This window comes from Puma concolor, chromosome C1, assembly GCF_028749965.1.
Source record: "Puma concolor isolate L17-30 chromosome C1, mPumCon1.1.hap2, whole genome shotgun sequence".
NCBI classification, from domain to species: domain Eukaryota; kingdom Metazoa; phylum Chordata; class Mammalia; order Carnivora; family Felidae; genus Puma; species Puma concolor.
This window is the reverse complement of record NC_141674.1, coordinates 58,447,636-58,469,345: the sequence shown is the minus strand read 5'-3', so window position 1 is coordinate 58,469,345 and position 21,710 is coordinate 58,447,636. Positions and strand designations below refer to the sequence as shown.

Below are 21,710 nucleotides of genomic sequence, written 5' to 3'. Positions count from 1 at the left end.
GAAGACACAACTCTTGTCCTTTTTTTTCCAACCCTCTCATACCCTTCCCTCCTGTATCCATCCATTCATCTAATCATCTCTTCCTTCGAGTAAAAACTTGAAGGCTAATTTTAATTTTCTTCTTTTTAAAATTAATATTGACTTTTTGATCTAATGGGAAATTATTTATTTTACTCATTTCAGAATTTACTTTTATCTTTCTTTATGTCTTTGTATTAATACAGGTATGTCTATAAATTATACATATGTAAATATATAAAACTGGCAAGTATGCCAACTTATATATATATATATATACATATTTTAGTATATTTATAAATTATATATATAATTTTGTATATCTATAATTTTGCATATCTCTAGAATATTAATTTTGTATATCTATCTCTATAATTTTGCATATCTCTAGAATATTAATTTTGTATATCTATCTCTATAATTTTGCATATCTCTAGAATATTAATTTGGACATGTAAGGGTCTAGAACTGGAAGTATCTTGAAAGATTATTTCATATAAACTCTTTATTTTATAGATGAGAAAATTCAGAGAGGTGATGTGATTTTTATAGGAGCATATTGCGAATTAATGGCTGGGCCAGGACCTCTGACTTCATGTCTGTTCTTACCATGTCACAAGGCAGAAATTTTAGTCAACTCTGAGATTTATTATGAGATATATTGAATTTTAGTGAAGAGATAATCTTTAGTTGAAAGTAAGTTCTAGGGTATTTGTTCTCAAGAAATAGAATTTGAGTAAGGTAGAAGTTTCAGGTTTTTGTTTTTAAAAAATAACCTCTAATGATGTTTCTAATTATGAAAGTGCTTATGTACATTAAATTCATGGTCATTATTAGAAACCTTGAAAAATGCAGAAAAACATGGAAAAAAAAGTAGGAAAGGATTTGATAATTATGTAGATTTACTTAAGCAACCTGTTAACAATATATATGATTTCATCAAAAATTACTCATCAATTTAGAAATGTTTACTATAGGTGCTTGCCAAAGATAGCAGATAATTTGGGAGAATATTATTATATTCCTTGTGCTACTTTAAAAATTGTTAGTGTTAGTTCTATTTGATTCCTAGAAAAAAAAGGAGGCTTTAAAAAATTATTTCACATTTATATATGACTTTTAAAAGTAAATGATATGATGCATATTACATAATAAATACAGGTAGTAAAGCTGTAAATGGTTAAAATAGAGACATAAGAATAAAAGCCTGAAGGAGAATAATTGTGTCAGAGAATATAGATTAAAAGGAAGTTACTATAATTTAGGGGTGCCTGGGTGGCTCAGTCAGTTAAGCATCCGAATCTTGATTTCACGTTCTCACAGTTGGTAAATTCAATCCCCGCACCAGCCTCTGTGCTGACAGCATGGAATCTGCTTTGGATTATCTCTCCCTCTTTCTCTGCCCCTCCTCCACTAGTACTATCTGTCTGTCTGTCTGTCTGTCTTCCTCTCTCAAAATAAATAAATAAACTTAGAAAAAAAAAGAGGAAGCTCCTATAATTTAGCAAGATACTCAGACCTCGGACTTAAAGCAGCTGAGGATAAAGGAGAGATGTGATAGGTTCTAAAGCTGTCATTACTGAAGTTTACCAGGTTAATAGAGAGGCTGGCTTTTAGGACATATTGCAAAAGTTTTTTGCATAGATGAGAAGAATCTAATGAAAAATAATCCATTAACATTAAATAAAAACTTTCTTTTTTTTTTTTTTTTCCAACATTTATTTATTTTTCGGACAGAGAGAGACAGAGCATGAACGGGGGAGGGGCGGAGAGAGAGGGAGACACAGAATCGGAAACAGGCTCCAGGCTCTGAGCCATCAGCCCAGAGCCTGATGCGGGGCTCGAACTCACGGACCGCGAGATCGTGACCTGGCTGAAGTCGGACGCTCAACCGACTGCGCCACCCAGGCGCCCCTAAATAAAAACTTTAAAATGTAAACATCATGAGATGATTAGTTTTTATTTATTTATATATATATTTTTTTTTTTAATTTTTTTTTTCCACGTTTTTATTTTATTTTTGGGACAGAGAGAGACAGAGCATGAACGGGGGAGGGGCAGAGAGAGAGGGAGACACAGAATCGGAAACAGGCTCCAGGCTCTGAGCCATCAGCCCAGAGCCTGACGCGGGGCTCGAACTCACGGACCGCGAGATCGTGACCTGGCTGAAGTCGGACGCCTAACCGACTGCGCCACCCAGGCGCCCCTATTTATATATTTTTTTAATGTTTATTTTTGAGCGAGACAGAGCACGAGCAGGGTAGGGGCAGAGAGAGAAGGAGACACAGAATCTGAAGCAGGCTCCAGTCTCTGAGCTGGAAGCACAGAGCCTGATGCAGGGCTTGAACCCATGAACTCTGAGATTATGACCTGCGCTGAAGTCAGATGCTTAAACCATCTGAGCCACCGAGGCACGCCCGATTAGTTTTTTTTAAACATCACTTCAAATGAAACTGAATTTTAAAGTATGTTCACAGAAATCTTTAAAGTTTACTTTTATTTCATGACAGCCATGTGATCATTTAAAATACCTTTTCTGATACCAAGGAGAAATTAATACTTTAGTGGAAGTAGGAAAGTATGAGCAACTTTATTGTTGAGAATATTAACATTTTCACTATTAATAATTATGAGGTAATCTTATGAGCGCTGACTGAAATGATCAGAGCAAAGTTTGCAAACTTTGCCTCATTTCAGGCTTTTCTTGTCTCAAGGCAAACCTCTATTATGTCCTTTTGCAGTGTTATTTGGCATTCTCCAAGCTTTTATCTTAAAAACATTTTCTATTGATTTTTTTGAACATTTTTAGTTCCAATCTTTACATTTGTATAATTATATATTTTTAATGGTTAATTACATGGTAAAAATAGAATATATTTAGACTCATAGGCTTAAAGCAAGGACTAGTTAATAATTTAAAATACCATCATGACAAGTTATGTCATTATAAGGCATGTGTAATAAAGCTTAGTAGATCATCTAATATGTCAGGGATATTGTAGAAGATGCATTAGACAGTGTTCTTTCAGTTGCAAATTATAAAAACAAATGAAATAAAAATTGACTATGACTCATTTTAGGTCTAGCTAGATCTAAGGTTTCAAATGTCACTATGTCAGTCTGTCTTTGTCTTTCTGTCTCTGTCTCTGTGTATCTTTCCTTTCACTATACTTACATCCACTACCAACCCACTACCACTCTCATCCAGGATGGGCAAGACGGAAATGGATGCAGAAGATTGTTCTGTTTCATTTCGTCTTTTATGTGAGGTATAGAGTTTTCTGGTAGCTGCAGCTTGAAGTCCACATAGATCACTGATATAAAATTATCTGTTCCTTTTTGATATTCAGTAGCCCACATCTTACAGAGGTAAGGGATGAGCCTCTTTTACTGGCATTATTTTCTTACGCCACATGTACAAGTAGTAACAGGATGTGTTCAGTAGTACAGGCTGGCCCCTGGAGGTGAACCAGGAGCTAGAATTCAGCTATAAAGCAGCAGGCAGGATTCACTCCTACAGGAGTTGGTGACTTGCTTTTTTTAGGGCTTCTTGATTTCATTATGAGGGGTGTATATATTTTATATGGCTCAGAAAGGAGGCCCTTATACATAAGGTAACCATACTTCCTTGTTTGCTGTTGATTCATCGCTATTGTCCTGACAAAATTATTAATGGTATCACATTGATAAATTATATATGACCCCAGTTACTCTTTTTGATGCAGCATATAAGATATGTTCCAGTTCTCAGATTTTTTTCTGTGTAGGGAAACCAAGAATGCTCATTCACTTTGCCTAGTCTAGCATGAGAATTGAATAACTTACAAGGTAATGAATTCTTAGAAACTCAGCAGCCGGGGTGTGATCAGCATCTCTTAACTGCTTTGTCAACCCATTTTTTTGATTAAGGACTATATTTTGAGCAACCAGTAAGAGAGATCCTAATGGGATCTCCTACAAAGCTTGGTACAAGATTGAAACATTTTAGGGTACTTGTGAAGTTTTCCATTCTAGTATTCTCCCTAATTTCAGCAAACAGTGGTTTGTGGAATTTATTTGAGACCAATCCATTGAGCTAGACCATGCCAGGTCTTGGTTACTAAAGACTACGATAAACATACAAGTATGTTAAGTCCGTGAATCTTTGATACAGTAATGATCCATAAATTTTTAGGCTGTGGAGATGTTGGGAAAGAATGCTAATCTGAATCAGAGAGTCAAACAGGACAAGAATTTGGAGTAAGTTAAATGATTTATCTAGTTGAAGGATGAAGCAAGGTTTGGTATCAGATGGCTCAGCATAAGGCATAGATGTAGTAGATCAAAAGAGCAAGATTGGAAACACAGTCCTTAATCTAAGAATGTGGTCCATCCATTTCTGTACCCTTTCTATATACTCTGCTGAGCTAGCAGCATGGTCTTATTGGGATCAAAGAATGTTAGACAAGTTTACTTTCCTTTTATGCCCTTCACAGTTGAAGTAACTTTTATGGAGTAGCTGCAGTAAGGGAAATGGTAAGGAACAAGGGTATAGTTAGGGAAATACTTGAACAATATGGAAACAATATTTTTTTTTTCTGGATTAATGAAGGATTTATTCAGAAAATGAACTATAGGAAAAATGGAATATTATTTAAATATTCTTTCAGTGTTTTTAAATAAAATACTTTCGCCTTAACAGTAAGTTTGACTTTGAAGTATGGTATTAGTACCTTGGTAGAAGCAATGAAGCTTGTTTAATTATTATGGAGTTTTATCAAAATTTTATTTGTCAGGATTTCTCATCTACCCGTCTTTCACAGGCTTGACACTACTCTCATAGACTTTACTGACATGAAGTGCCAACGAGGGGATTTAAGCTTCATTTTCAATGGGGATGCGGCACCCTCTGAATCTTTTGTAGTATTAGACAATGAACAAAAAGTTTATCAGCGAATACACCATGAGGTGAGCATGTTGTCTTATCAGTGTTCCTCTAAATGCTTTTGTAAAAATGTATGTATGCAACCAAGCCTCAGTGTAATTGTTTTAAAAGGCATAAAGTATAGGTGAGATGGTTCATCCCCAAAGCTTTCATGTCTTTACTACTAGCTTTAAATTTTTTTTTTTTTTTTTTTAATTTTCTCGTCTTCATCCTGAGCATTCCAATGAGATTGTTTCTTCATAATTCACTGATGATCTCCTGGTTAAAGGATCTCCAACTTCTCTTAGTTCTCATTTGTAGCTCTCATTTGTTGAACTTGTGCTGGCCCTTTTACCATTTATTATCTTGCTACCTTAGCTTCTTTTAATTTTGCTGACAATCTCTGTTTCCTTAATAGCAACACCTCTTTTGGCTGTCTGTCACTCTTTTTGTACTCTTTTACTATCCCTAACTCTTTGGCTACTTTTCTCTATCTTTTCCACCTTAGAATACAAAATTTTCTTCCTTCTGTCACATCATATTTCCCTGTTGGTATTGTTTCCACAACCACTGTTGAAAAACATATATACATTATTTTTATCCTTTGTTCCCTGGATGGCCATTTCCCTACTATAAACCAAGAAAAAGCTTTTCCTGTATCTTTGTATCATTGATAGCCTTAAAAATGTTTTTAAGTCAACGTCTTATTTTGCCACTGTTGCTTTTCTTTTGTTTTTATGTTTCAACACTTCATTTCCCCATGTTGTCATTCATCATATCCTGTGGCTCCTTTCTTAATATCTCTTAGATTAGACCTTCCTACTACCATATGTATTCATGAGACCTTAATTATCTTATATGCATTTATATTAAATATTATTATTCAATACTGACATAGTTTCCTAACTGGCAGTGAGCAATGAAAATTTAGATTGGTAGAGGGAAGAAAAAGGAGGTATTCCTTATGGAAGAAAAGGGATGAATAAATTCAGGGAAATGGGAATGAGAATGGTCTGTTTGAGGAAAGAGATCTGACTGCGGTGAAGATCTCTTATTGAGCATGGGAATGTGGTTTATGAAACGCTTTAAAAGCCACATACTAGGATCTGCTGTAGTTGGCAACAGAGAGTCATATTCTTTTTTTTTTTAAGATTAAAAAAAATTATTTATTATTTATTTTGAGAGACAGAGAGAGTGTGGGAGGGTCATAAAGATAAGGAGATAGAATTTCAAGCAGGCTCTGCACTGCCAGCATGGAGCCTGTTGCGGGGCTCGAAATCACTAACTGTGAGGTCATGACCTGAGCAGAAACCAGGAGTCAGATGCTTGACCAACTGAGCCATCCGGGCAACCCCAGAGAGTCATATATATGTTTTTTAACATTTATTTATTTTTGAGAGACAGAGTGTGAGCGGTGGGGGGGGGGGGGGGGGGGGGGTTGGGGGGGTAGAAAGAGAGGGAGACACAGAATTCAAAGCAGGCTGCAGGCTCCGAGCTGTCAGCGCAGAGCCCGATGCGGGGCCAAAACTCATAAACCGTGAGATCATGACCTGAGCCGAAGTCGGATGCTTAACCGACTGAGCCACCTAGTCACCCCACATATATTTTTTTTTAACGTTTATTTTTGAGAGAGAGAAAGACAGAGAATGAGTGGGGGAGGGGCAGAGAGACAGACACAGAATCCGAAGAGACTCCAGGCTCTGAACTGCCAGCACAGAGCCTGATGCGGGGTTCGAACTGCCAGCACAGAGCCTGATGCGGGGTTCGAACTCACAAGCCCTGAGATCATGACCTGAGCTGAAGCCAGATCCTTAACTGACTGAGCCACCCAGGAGCCCCCAGAGAGTCATATTTTTAAACAAGGTGTTGATTTGATCCACAAGTAATTTAAGTGCTTTGCAGCTTTACTCATTAAATCTTTAAAATAACCTATCAGACCGGGGCGCCTGGGTGGCGCAGTCGGTTGAGCGTCCGACTTCAGCCAGGTCACGATCTCACGGTCCATGAGTTCGAGCCCTGCGTCGGGCTCTGGGCTGATGGCTCAGAGCCTGGAGCCTGTTTCTGATTCTGTGTCTCCCTCTCTCTCTGCCCCTCCCCCGTTCATGCTCTGTCTCTCTCTGTCCCAAAAATAAATAAACGTTGAAAAAAAAAAATTAAAAAAAAATATTGTTAAAAAAAAATAAAATAAAAAATAAAATAACCTATCAGAGCAAATGGTTTTATTTTCCCCATTTTACAGATTAGAAAATTAAGATTTATAGATGTTAAATGACATTTCCAAGATCACACAACTAGTATGTAAGATGGATTGGAAAAGGGAGACATTGGAGGCAGGGAATTTATGGGAGACATTTTTACAGTTCTACAGGTGAGAAGTGGTAAGGATCTTGACCAGGATGGTACAGTGAATACTTAAGACAAAGAGATTATGACGTACATTTCCCAGAATGAAAGACTATGACTTGCTAGTAGTTTGAGTATAGTGAATTAAGAATTGGAAAGATTTAAGGGTGAGTGTAGTGCTTCTATCTTGAAGAGTAGAATCATGGTGGTGCCAAGGTTAGAATTAGGAGATCTGGAAATGGAAATAGGTTTGGGGTTTTACATGATGTTTGTTTGCTATAATCAGTGTACTTGCTTCAACCATCTATTGAACTTCTTTGAAGTATTTGCTATTATTGGTAACTCAGTTCTTAAATTTTTCATTTTCTTAGGATTTGACTTTGGTCAGTGGTTCTTTTCCCTTCTCTTCTTATTCTTTTTTCCTATTCCCTTTTCTCTGCCACCTCTTGCATCCTCAGTATGGTTCTCATTCCCTGCTATAAGTAATGATTCACAAATATATATTTCTACCAGGTGGATCTCTAAATGGAGATCTGTCTACTTAAATTCCTCATGGATATCATGTAGGTCTCCCAGGTACCTCAAAATTCAGCTCATCTAAAAGTAAATTCCTTTTTTCCTCTCCAAACTCCAAACCTGCTCTTTCTCTCATTGTCCTTGTTTTGGTGAATGATATCATTTTCTATTCAACCAGAAAACTGAGTTATTTTTGAAATATTTTCTTATATTCCATGTTCTAATTAGAGAACATGTGTGGTCCTTTCTGTCTCCCTAATGTCTTATTATTACCTCTTTTTAATCATACCATTATTGACACAATCCGGGTATTTATTATTTCTCAACTGGACCATTGCAAAAGTCTCCTACATGATCTTCCTATCCCCCTTCTTGACTGCTTCTAAATTATCTCACATATTGGAGATAGATTGAACATTGAAAACAAATTCATGAAATCTGCCTTCCTTAAAGGTACTTTAAAAGATCTCTATTTTGGGGCACCTGGGTGGCTCAGTTGGTTAAGCATCCAACTCTTGATTTTGACTCAGGTCACGATGTCTCAGTTTGTGCGATTGAACCCCAGATCAAGCTCTGTGCTGACAGTGTGGATTCTGCTTGGATTCTCTCTCTTTGCCCCCGACCCCCAAATAAGTAAACTTCTACAAAAAAAAATCTTAAAAAATAAAAAAAAATAAAAGGTCTTTATTTCCTAAAGAATGAAATCCAAATTCCTTGGCATGGCATGGAACCTTCTGTGATGTGGCTTTTGCTCACTTTTCTGCCCTGTTTTTACCTTGCTATCTTAGATACCCTTATTACTGAGCTGTTTACAGTTTTTCAGATGTGCCAGGCTATATAGTACTTCATTCCATTGTTCACAGTTTCTGCTTCCTGGAATGCTCTTCTTGTACCACTTCCACACTTGTGGGACACCTACTTAGTGTCACTTCTTCCCTTGCCAGGAGACCATTATATTCTTTATGCTCCCACTAAATCTGGTATCATAGAGCTTCTAATGCTATATTCATTTATATGTCTTTCTTACTCTGTTCCCTGTGGTTCTTTTAGTTGTATTCTCTGGTTCCTAATATTTTGCATCAGTGCATTCTAGGCTAGAGTTTGGCAAACTCTTTCTGTAAAGGGAAAAACAGTAAATGTTTCAGATATTTATTTATTTATTTTATTTATTTATTTTTTATTTATTTTATTTTATTTTATTTTTTAAAATTTTTTTTTTTTAACGTTTATTTATTTTTTTGGGACAGAGAGAGACAGAGCATGAACGGGGGAGGGGCAGAGAGAGAGGGAGACACAGAATCAGAAACAGGCTCCAGGCTCTGAGCCATCAGCCCAGAGCCCGACGCGGGGCTCGAACTCACGGACCGCGAGATCGTGACCTGGCTGAAGTCGGACGCTTAACCGACTGCGCCACCCAGGCGCCCCTGTTTCAGATATTTAGATATATTTTTGGACCAGATGGTCTCTGTCACAACTATTGACAGTATTTAAATGAATGAGTATGGCTATACTCCGATAAAATTTTATTTATAGAAACAGGTGGTACACTGGATTTGCCCTACTGGCCGTAGTTTACCAGCCTTTATTCTAGACTCTCGGATAATTTGTTAAATAATTTGAGCTCTTGCATATTAAAGACAACAGGATAGCTAACTAGGCAACAAATGAGCTAGAAGCATGGTATTGAAATAGAAGCCAGAGATTAAGGCTATTTATATAAGTATTAGCTAATGTTATATTATCAATGAGATCACTAAAGGATTGGTATTTAGGGTATGTGTGTGTGTGTTTTATGCCTAAAAAAATACAGCAAAGCTAGATTTTAAACATTAATCCTCAAACAGGGAGTAGTTGTTTATACTAATATACATAAATAATAGCTGTTCAATAAATGTTTGTTGAATGAATGAATCAACAATTGGTCTTTTTCAATGATGTGGTTAGGAAATGGTCAGTCTATGATTTTATAGAAGAGTTCTGTTCCAAAAGTTTATTTGAAAAGAGGGTTTTCAAAAGTTAAGGCACGTTTCTTCATACATAGTGTTATTTATCTAAAGTGTTGTTCGCAAGCTAATACATAAAATCCTAATTGATTTATAACACATTTGAAACAATGTTTAACAGTTAGTTCTATGCAACCTCTGACAGCCAAAGTTTTTCTTTAGAAAATTGTGTTCAGAATTAGTTTGTTCACTGGGACTACGTTTTTACCTCTTTAGCTTTAGCATTAATATCAAGATTTTTCATTTTTCTCTTGTAAGTGTGCAGGAAATGGTACTATTGCAGTCCCAAGGTATTGCTGTTTTTTTCTGTAGTTCCATAGATTCAGAAATGGACTAAATCTGGGTGAAGTTTGGTGGGGAAGAATAGAAAACAGACCTCTCAGGAAGTTAGAAATCAGGATGTAAATCCTATGGACAATTCTCATTCCCCAGTTTCTGCCTTTTCTCTCTTCCTTCTCCCCCCCCCCCCCCCCCCCCCCCCCAGGACACTGTAGTCTTAAAGTATCAGAGATTCTCTCTCTTGGCCTGTTACAGGACAGAACCTCATTTTATACCTACTCATTTACTGTCCCATACCTGATCAGTAAGTCTTCTGCCTCTGAAGCAAACACAAATCTTTTTTTTCTCTTTTAAAACAATAATAATCAGGGGTGCCTGGGTGGCTCAGTCGGTTAAGTGTCTGACTTTGGCTCAGGTCATGATCTCTGTTAATGAGTTCAAGCCCTACTTCAGGCTCTGGGCTGACAGCTCGGAGCCTGGATGGAGCCTGCTTTGGATTCTGTTTTTTCCCTTTCTCTCTGCCCCTCCCCAGCTAATGCTCTGTCTCTCTCTCTCTCTCAAAAATAAAAAATAAGCAACAACAAAAAAATCAGTTATTATATGCCAGCCCTGGGGAATATGTAGAGGATAAACTTGAAATAAGACTACTTACTAAGTTTAGAAACCATGGGTTGGTATTTTCAGATTCCATTTCTTTCTATAAGGAATATAGAGAAAGTTTCCTTCCTTTCTTCTCTCCTCTCCTCATCTCCCCTTTCCTTCCATTTTATAGCTATTAGGAAAGAAAGGCTCAAATGATAGTGGTGGGTCTTTGGATGAAAAAAGAATTAAAGTAAGATTCATCTGTATTAAAAAAAAAAAACCTTTATATGGGAATTTTGTCTCAGACCTGTCAACTTAATTCTTAATCTTTTAAAATTGCTCTACATACTCTATATTTCTGTAATGGATAAGTCAGTATTGTTTCCATGACATATTTTGAACACAAAGTATTGTATTTCATGTACCCTGTATATATAGACTTATAATTAATCATAATTCTAACTTAGTTAGATATATGGAGTTTAAACTTCTGTAATTGGTTTTTAGGATAAGTAGTACTTCACATTTTTTAGAATCTGACCTTTTGTTTTTTGAAATCTGTAACATTTTAATTGTTGATTATTTTCATATGTAGTACTAATAACCTTTGAAAACATAGATTTTTATATTTAACTTTTGTTCCCACTGCAGGAATCAGAGATGGAAACAGAAGAAGAGGTTGACATCTTAATGAGTAGTGATATTTACTCTGCAACTTTATCAACCAAATCGATTTCTTTCACACGTGCCCAAACAGGATGGCTTTTTCGGGAAGATAAAACAGTATGTGCCGATCTTGATTTTTCAGTTTAAAAAATTGTTTATTTTTTAATGTTGCCAAAATAATGTGGTGGAGGTGTAGGAAGCTTACTGACTTATTTTCCAGTAGTTTATTCTCTCCTCCCTGAATCAAAGATAGGGAATTATAATGGTTGTTTACAGAGTTGGAAGTTATTTTTGCAGAAGCCAGGAGAGAAAGTTTAGCTCATTTGAATTTTATGTTGGGAAAGATTCTTGATGTCAACTGCCTTGTTATTTACAGGGAACAGTGTCTTCACATGGTTCTATTATATTTCTAATGCTTTTATTCCTTAAGAAGACCATTAAGAGGGATACACTTTTGAATTCATTTCCCTGGACCTTTTTATTGTTTCCACATTGACTTCAAAACTATGTACTCACTCAGAATCTGTTTCTCAGTAGTCCATATATATGACTAAAATTAAATAAGCTTACATTTCTATAACACTGTCATTAAATTAAATTTCCATGGAGATTCCCTCATTAGTGAATTGTAAATTCTTTCCATAATTCCCATTTCATCTGCCAGCAAGAGGTTATATAAAACTATTCAAAATATGTTAAACATGTTTAATTAGACATGAAGAAGCATTTGGTAAAGTTTTAAAGTTAAGAATAAATCATCATATAGGTGAAGGCCAAGATTTATTGCTTTTAAACATTATGTATTTAAAATTATGTTTTATTACACATGGTAGAAATGGACATATTCTTCCTGGAAAAATAAAAACAGCTTGCATTAGAGTTCTCTGAGGAAATCAGTAGATCTCTGTCTGTATCTCTATCTAGATATATGTATATCTCTATATAAATATATGGATATAGAGAGAGAAGGAGGGAGGACTATGGAAGAGATTGATTTATTTAAGGGAATTGATGTATGTGAATATAGGTGATGGCCACTCTGAAATCTGTAGAGCACTCTAGCAGGTCAGAAATTCAGGTAAGAGTTGATGTGGTCTTGAGTCTAAAATCTACAGGCTAGAATCTTTGGCAGGGTTTCTGTGTCACAGCCTTGGGGCAGAATTTCTTTTCCTTTTGGAAATTTTAGTCTTTGCTCTTAAGGTTGGCAGTTGTTTGAATGAAGCCTACCCACATTGTGGAGGGTAATCTACTTTATTCTAAGTCTAGTGATTTAACTGTTAATTACATCTAAAAAATACCTCCATAGCAACATGGAGACATGTTAAGCCAGACAGCTGGGCACCATAGTCTAGCCAAGTAGATACAAAATTAATCACCATACAACCTTATACATAAAGTTATAAAGTACCCCTTTACGAGTACTCAGTCCCCAGAGCCCTTTGTAAAGGATTATCCATTAGTATACTCAACTTTTTTTTATGTTCTGCATTCATAAATATGTATCCCTAGTAATATGTAGCTTTAGTTGTTGATATTTCTTTATTTTTTTCTGGTGTTATATCTACTGGTTTGGACCTTTTTTTCCCACTCTTTAGTTTGTTTAGAAGCTTTTTCTTATCAGTAGTGCCACTTCATTCTTTTTAACAACTGCATAGTATTCCATAATATGGATTGTAGTTTATTTATCCAGTCTCTTATTTATGGACATTTTGATGAATAACACACATTTGTGCCCAGTTTTCTGCCATTATAAATGATGTTGTGTTTATCATCCATTCACATGCCCTTTCATTGTCTATTATAGACAGCAAGAAATGGAATGGCTGGATTATGAAGAATATACACTTAAAATTTTTATTGATATGATAATTTACTTTTAATAAATTCTTTCTCATTAGAAGATTTCAAAAAGTGAGAATTATCACCTGAGTATTTCTCAGCCATAGAAAAATTCTCACTTTTAGATATAGGCTTCTCAACTTTCTTCTCTAAGCCTGTTTGGCAACAAATAGTATTATAGGATTCCTAGTTGTGAGCTCCTACACTGCAATCCCTTTGTTGGCTTGAAGTCTTATTTGTTTGTACTCTGTTCTTCTGGACAGCATTAGAGGATCACCTCAAGAGAAGATAAAAATTGAAGCTGCTATTCATCTAGTACTACTGCTAAGCAGCTCAAAGCTCTTGAACAGCGTCTAGGTGATCTTCTTAAATCTTTGACAGGTAAGGAGGGAGTCAGTAATACTTATGGTTCCCATTTTGTAGGTAGAAACAGGTGCAGAATGCCTTACTTTTTGGTGACTGGTAAGGAGGCCACCAAAAACAAGGTGGACATGGAAATAACTCTAAACACATAGTTTTGGAATGCCAGGAAACATCAGAAGATGGAGACCAAGTGATTTGCATGCAGGTAGAAATGAGAAGCTTGTTTTCAGTAAGTTATTGATCATGTTTTTTGTAGTAAGCTGTTTGAAACTGACCACCCATGGGTCTGAAAAAGGTGAAGGTTAATGTTGAAGAAGGACTTCATTGAAAGGAAATAATTCTTTTCTTGATATCATTTATATCACTTGAGTTTCCCTATCCCTAATCCATAATGTAAGCACTTAATTGTAATTGTATTGGTGAGCAAAACTATTCTGTTGTTCTCTCTTCTTTATTGAAAGCAGCAAGCAGCTGTAACTTGAAGTTTGATCCTGTTAGAGAATAGAGTATTGGAACAGGTAATTAATTCTAGTTATGCTAGAGATTCTTATGTAATTTAGATTATTTCTTTTTATTCCACTTTTTTTTTTTCTATCTATAAAATGGGAACAGTAATTATCCCTGACCCCTCCTTGTTACTCATGGTGTTTGACTATCAGCTAAATAAAGTTTTCAGATAGCTTTGTGCTACTTGGGAGTAGATTTTAAAGGAATACTATGTGGTATTTCTATTTAGATTTAATTCATTTGCAGATTAACTACCATACATCTTGGGTGTTTTAAATTTTCCTTTACAAATTTTAAATGTGTAATTGTATATATATTCTTAAATTTAATAAAATGCATAAAATAATTTGTTAAGTTCAAGTACCAAGTGAATATTTATTTTCACCTAAATGTTACATGTTTATGGAAAAACATTGTGTATTACTTTGAAACTTTCTTTTTGATCTAAGATAAACTTAATTCGTTTTATTATTCTGAAATATTTGAATGTTTTATTATTTTGATTATTTAATTTTGTTTTAGGAAAGAGTAGGAAACTTTTTGGCAGACTTTTATCTGGTGAATGGACTTGTTTTAGAATCAAGAAAAAGAAGAGAACATCTTAGTGAAGAAGATATTCTTCGAAATAAGGCCATTATGGAGAGTTTGAGTAAAGGTGGAAACATAATGGAACAGAATTTTGAGGTATAATATTTCTAATTTACAATTTTCTAAAGAGAGAAGGGGTACACTTCATTCCTGGCGCTCAGTGAGTTTATAGAAGAACATTCATAGATTTGTTTGTTTGTTTGTTACTATGTATCACCTTTTATTTTTCTGTGATAGGGCCTTTGGTGACTTTTTTGTGAATTTATTCTTGGTCTTTGAGTCTTCATTAACAGATTAAACTCATTTTATAAGCATGAAACCCAGTGTTAATTTTTAATCTGTGTCCCTTTGCCTATGTTTTTCCTACTTCATCAACTGAAATCTGTTGCTCTGAAGGCCCAGCTCCTTAATGAAGTCATTTCTAATCTATACTTTCCCATAAGTTTTTTATTCAGCATGTGTATATTGAGAGCATGCTTTCTGTAAAGAATTGTGTGCCAGTAAGGAAAGGGGAGGGGAAATTAGGAAATACTAAGGTACATGGGACATCATCATTGCCTCTGCAATCTTATTCCCTAATCAGATGAATTGGATGGGTTCCTAAATTTATTTTTCATTTTGACAATTTTAGATTTACAAAAACCAACTAAAACAGTACAAAGAATTCCTGGATGCTCTTCATCAAGATTCCCCAAATGTTAACATTTTACTACATTTGTATAGCAGTGTTTTTCAAATCGAAGGCACCATAGGGACCCCTTAGTAGTTTATGAAATCAATTTAGTAGGCTGTGACCACCCTTTTTAAAAGAGAAAAAAACTAGAATCTAAATAATGATGTTAGAGTAAAACCAGAGGACATCACATGTAGTATAGGTCATTATTTCTTTATGAAACCAAGTTTCAGGGGTGTATGTGTTTGTAAATATGTATATGTGTGAGTGCTGGTTTGAAGTGTAAAATGTGTCACAATAGCAAAAAGTTTAAAGGCTATTTTGAGGAGGCTTGAATTCCTTGAACATTTAGTCTCTCCTATGGTGTCAGATTATGTTTTAGCAATAGATAACCATTTCAGATTAGTATGCCAGGTTCCAGCTAATTCATGGTAATGCTGTGCATGCCAGGAAAATATTTTAATGTTTAGAAAGTTCATGTGTCGGGGCGCCTGGGTGGCGCAGTCGGTTAAGCGTCCGACTTCAACCAGGTCACGATCTCACGGTCCGTGAGTTCGAGCCCCGCGTCGGGCTCTGGGCTGATGGCTCAGAGCCTGGAGCCTGTTTCCGATTCTGTGTCTCCCTCTCTCTCTGCCCCTCCCCCGTTCATGCTCTGTCTCTCTCTGTCCCAAAAATAAATAAACTTTGAAAAAAAAAAAAATTTTAAAAAAATAAAAAAAAAGAAAGTTCATGTGTCTAAGTGACTCAGCCATAGTTTAGTTAAATAAGTACAGGATATGAAGTATTTAACAATCCTCATTAAATGTTAAAGTTGTGATTATGCCAGTGTAGTGTGGTCCTGTCCCCTTTCTGCCAGATCCTCTAGTACTTACTTTCTTTGGGCCATGGGATAGAGCCTCACAGGGTTTCATTTTCTGGAAGCCTTCGGGTATTTACTGATCTCTTGAGCAGTAGGACATGATATGCTTAGGAAATAGATATGGAGAAGATGAACTGAGAGAGGGAATGCTGAGCTCCGTCTTTAACAAAGCTGCTACCCTCTCCCATTATTGACCAGATAAAAGGCCATTTCTTTGGACTTGCCCTGTGATTTAAATTTTATTGGGCTTGTTAAAAATTCTGAATAGGTATATAATAGAATAAAATAATATGAAATAAATTAACTAATTAGCTTTTGACTTCTGGTCAGAAATCAAAGGAAACACTTCCTGTGTGAATCATAGCCCCTTGAACTGTATAGTTCTTGATGAATATTTAGATTCAGTTTTTCAATTTGTATAAAAGAAAAAAAACTTGATGGGATTTTGATAGGATGATGTTGAATCTGTAGATCAATCAATTTTTACATAAATGCCTGCTTGATTTTTCTTAATTTGACTTTTCATTTTGAGATAATTGTAGGTTCACATACACAGTTGTAAGAAATAATACAGAGAGATTCTATATATGCCTCACCCAGTTTCCTCCAGTGTTAACATCTTGCAAAACAGTAATATCATCACAAGCAGGGTATTTGCATTTATAGGCAAGGTATAGAACATGGCCATCACCACAAGATCCCTCCTTCCCCTTGTATAGGCACACCTACCTTTTTGCCCCTTTGCCCCTTCCCTGTCCATTATCCCTGGCAACCATTAATCTGTTTCTCCATTTTTAAAATTTTGTCATTTCAAGGATGTTGTATATAACCTTTTGATTCTGGCTTTTTTCCTCCTTCACTAGACTTAATTCCCTGGTAGTTTTTCCAGGTGTGTATATCAGTAGTTTGTTCCTTTTACTACTGAGTAGTAGTCCATGGTATGAATGCACCATAGTTTGCTTAACTATTCACCTGTTGAAGGACATTTGGGTTTCCAGTTTGGGGCCATTTATGAGTAAAGCTGTCATAAACATTCACATATAGGTTTTCGTGTGGACATAAGTCTTTATTTCTTTGGTAAATAAATGTTCTAAATGGTCTCTTTGGGAATGCATGAAGCTGGCTGTTTGTGTGTGTGCATGAGGGGTAAATGGGCAAGGGGGACCCTTAAGGAGTGGGCCCTAGGACTCTGTATGCCCCACTGCCCTGATGGCTCTGGACCATGGTTCATGCTAGTTGTTTGATGTATCTACTCTGTGTACTGTTCATACTGTAACTGGGGCCCATGGGTGCAAGAGCACTTGGCTCTGATGATCCCAAACAGAGTAGGTTAGGCCACTTGCCACTGACAAAATCCAAAGGCAGAGAGACAAGTGGTGGTGAAACAAGAAAGGAATTTATTTCAGTGAGGCCAACACTGGGAACACAGCTAACTGATGTCTCAAAGACTCTCCAAAGTGCTGACAGTACTTCTGGGTTTATGCAAGGAAAATGTGGGACAGAGGTCAGTGAGTACGTGCAGCTGGACAGTAAAGGTCAGGTTGATCATTGTCTTGAGGTCAGTCACACAGGGTCTTGCTGGTGTCTTGGCAGTTTTTATTGCTGAAAGGAATAGTTTGAGTTTCTATCAAGGGATGCTTTGCATGTAGGGTTTTTGTCCAAGTTAAAAGATAACTGGAAAGAAGAACTGAATCAATTTGAAAGTATAGACGGAGGTTGAATGGAGGTATTTGAAGTCCTCTCTCAATACTTCTCTCTAGAATGCCCAGACCTTGTTCTTGCTCTGGTCCATTCAAAACTCCCTCCATAGTGAGGGGTTCATATTCCTCCCCTCCACACACACACACAAAGACTACAGTCAGGTCCAGGTGCAATTGCTAGGTTTTGTGGTAGTTGTCTTTTCATGTACTTATTTGCTATAAAATATACAGATTTATATCCTCTTTGATAAAATGTTTCTTCATGTCTTCCCATTGTCTAATTGGATTGTTTCTTTACTGTTGAGTTTTCAAAGTTCTTTATATATTCTAGATACTAGTTCTTTGTCATATGTGTGTACAGGTATTTTTTTCCTACTCTGTAGCTTATCTTTTCATCCTATTAAATGGGTCTTTTGAAAGGAAAAGTTTTTAATTTTGATGAGGACCAGTTTATCAGTTTTTGTTTTATTGCTTCCACCAAGTCTAAAAACTCTATGCTTATCTGCAAGTCCCTAAGATTTTCTTCTATATGTTTTTGATAAAGTCTTATATTTCTACATTTTACATTTAAGTCCATGAATTAGTTAATTTTGTATAAGGTGTAATGTCTTTTTACTTCTTTCTTTCTTCTTTTCTTTCTTTTCCTTCCTTCCTTCCTTCCTTCCTTCCTTCCTTCCTTCCTTCCTTCCATATTTTATTTGCCTTTGATGGCCAGTTGATTTAACACCATTAAAATAAAAAGAGCTATGCTTCCTCCATTGAATAACCCGCTGGAATTTTTATTGAGGTACTGTTGAATCTGTAAATTAAAGTCTGGAGACTTGATATCTTAAAAATATTGAATCTTGTATTTGATAAACATGGTATGTCTCTTCATTTATTTAGGTCTTTTATAGTTTATCTCAGAAGTGTTTTGTAGTTTTTAGTATACAAGTCTTACACATTATTTTACTAAATTTATCTGTCAAGCACTTAGTATGGTAATGTGTTTGGATTTCATTTTCCAGTCGTTCCTTGATAGCATATAGGAATATATATGATATTTATGTTAGTTATATCGTTTTCATAGCTTCCTTAGGGTTTTCTACAGATGACCATATCATCAGGTAATAAAGGTTTACTTTTTCCTTGGTAACCTTTTTGCCTTTGTTTGTTTTTCTTACCTTATTATACTGGGAAGTAACTGGGAAGTAACACTACAATATAATGTTGAATAAAAGTCCTGAGAGCAGGTGCCATGCCTTTTACCTGACCTTAGAAGGGATTTTTTTATATCAGTGTGAATTTTAAAAAATCATTATACTAATTTGCAACCTGGCAGAGGTAATTTATTAAGAATTACTAAGAGCCATGACTATATTGTTATTTGTTAGCTCTAGAATCCTTATAAGATTATATTTTTAATTGTTTTAGAATGAAGGAAGTATGTATCTCATATGTAGTTTGGACTTTTGATAGGGAAGAACTGAAGAATTACATTTGAGAATTTTTTGGAGTTCAATTATAAATATTTAGAAGAAATTTAAAGAAAATAGTAATTCTGTCAGATACTCACCTATACATATAATTTGATTTGGCTGAATCAGGTAAGGTACAGGATGCATGAACATCAAAATAGTATTGATAGGTCTAATAATAAAAAAGGTACAAAAAGCTGTGTTTGTGTGTGTATGTGTGTTTGTGTGTGTTTGTTTGTGTGTGCGTGTATTTTCTTAGATAGAATTTGCTAACACATGAAAAGCAGCATGAAATTGATACCAGTTTAATTCTATTCAATAGTGGGAATTAAAAGAGGAGAGAAATATTTGAATGCATTTTGTAGGTAATTTTAGGAATATAGTTCTTTTAAACCTACATGAGCTTTTTAGGAAAGGTATATATAAATTAACATGCAAAAGTTGAAAAATTTGAGTTAAAAAAGAGTAAACGGAGGGATCTGTTGAATTTTAATGATGAACTATGTTTATAATCTTAACAGAGTTTAAAAAAACATATACAGGAGTTTAAAAAAAACATAGGACCCTTAACCCAGGCTGTTCTTGCTTTAAGTATATTCCTTTCCAGTCTGCCTTGGTCGTAGTTGCTTCTTTCTGTATATTCAGATGTTTAACATGTCACAGAATTTCTTTCAAAATATTGGGAAGCTGAAGTTGGAAGAGGAGTGGCAGAACCTTAAGATACCATCCTGGAGAGATGCTGTTGGTAAATGTAGTAAAAAAAAAAAATCAGTATTGTGGTATTTAAAAAATTATGTTCATAAAAGGCATATTAGTAAAAAATATGTTTGGCTTTGGAGCATTATTGAAAATTTCAAGAATCTAGAAAATAAATATAATTATTCTTATTGTTTCAAAAAACATGAAAATCATATTTTTAAGCCACATTTTAATAGAAATTCAGTTTTTAAAAATAAATGTCTAATTTTTTTCAGAATAAATTTATATTCTTTGTTGTAAATGAATAGCTTTGAGTTTCTTCTTTTTTTTTTAGGGAAATATTTTTTCTAATTTCCGTAAGAAATAACTTATAGATAGCATTTAGGAGGAATTGTTTGCCATTTAACTAGTTTGCCATGCCTCTTCTTCCTCTCCCTCCTTTCCAGATATGTTTTTCATATTTAATGTATATTTTTGATACACAGAGGATCTGAAGTGGGCTCTCTGTTGACTGCAGACAGCCTGATGCAGGGCTCGAACTCATGAACTGCGAGATCATAACCTGATTCACAGTCGGACACTTAACCGACTGAGCCACCCAGGCAGGCGCCCCTTGACAATATTTTTTATAGGAAAACTTAAGTGCTCAGAAATTCTTAAGTCATGGGTACTTGCTCCTATGTTTTTGGTGCTTTTTTCCCTTTTTGTTCTAACCAGTTATTGTTGGAGGAGGGAACAATTCTCCATTTATACCTTAGATACAGAGTCATTGGTAAAAGCATTTATTGTGTACAAACTATGTATATATTATGTGTGTGTGTATAATTTATATATTATATATTTAAATATGTAAATATTTAAAATATAATATTGAGTTAAAGTCTATTACTATTTATGTATTTTTTAAGTATATAAAATCTAAATAGGAATACATAGATATAAAATAAATGAATGTCTTAAACTTCCAGAAGCCTTTGCTATATAATAGAATAGTGGCAAACCTAGCAAAAAATTTAAAAATATTTTTTATATGCTTCAAGGAAAACAGGCATTTGAATTTTTGCATTTAATCATGAAGAAGGGTTTGATAACATTTCAGTTACAGAACCTGCTGACCTGGGGAAATAACATTAGAAAACCATCTGGTATTCTGTGGCAGCCTTCATGTCTTCCTGTTTCATTAGATAGCTATGGTAGCAGTGCTGAGGGAACACTAAAGGATGTAGCTACAAGTGTCAGTTTGTCACAAAGGATCAATTAGAATAAACAAACTAGGAAAGACTTTATTAAAATATAATAATTGATATCATGATGAGGTAAAGTACTCAATAAAAGGTTAAATTAGATTTATTACAGTCTCTTTATAAGATGGTAATGTATAATGTACAGTTTAGGAAGAATTTTATTAGAAACAGTAGGAACTGCCTAGAGAAGTTTATTACCTGAAAAAATATACTTAACTGACATGCCACATTATCTAATCATGCCTGGCAAATGAGTCTTTATTATGATAATATGTATATATGTATGATAATACATGTATATATACAAGTATAAAACCAGTTATAGTCAAATATACATAAGTATTAACCAGACTGGAAGCAAGAGTAGACAAATTTGAAGCAGTGTTCAAAGAGAAATTGATTATAGCCTACTTAGTTAGAGATTTAGATGGAGGTGAGATTAGCTTTTGCTGTTTTTCTGTGTTGGAGCAG

The 21,710-nt window shown here is 35.1% G+C and overlaps 1 protein-coding gene across 2 annotated transcripts in view; it reads left to right on the top strand.

Annotated features, from left to right (window-relative positions):
• The window catches only part of ANKRD13C (ankyrin repeat domain 13C), a 123,741-nt gene that overhangs the window by 53,021 nt on the left and 49,010 nt on the right, over positions 1-21,710 (top strand). For both annotated transcript variants that reach the window (XM_086717269.1, XM_025912215.2), the window contains exons 7-9: positions 4,821-4,965; positions 11,296-11,427; positions 14,542-14,703. In XM_086717269.1, the coding sequence (XP_086573395.1) occupies positions 4,821-4,965; positions 11,296-11,427; positions 14,542-14,703 (439 nt within the window). The remainder of the gene's footprint in view (positions 1-4,820; positions 4,966-11,295; positions 11,428-14,541; positions 14,704-21,710) is intronic.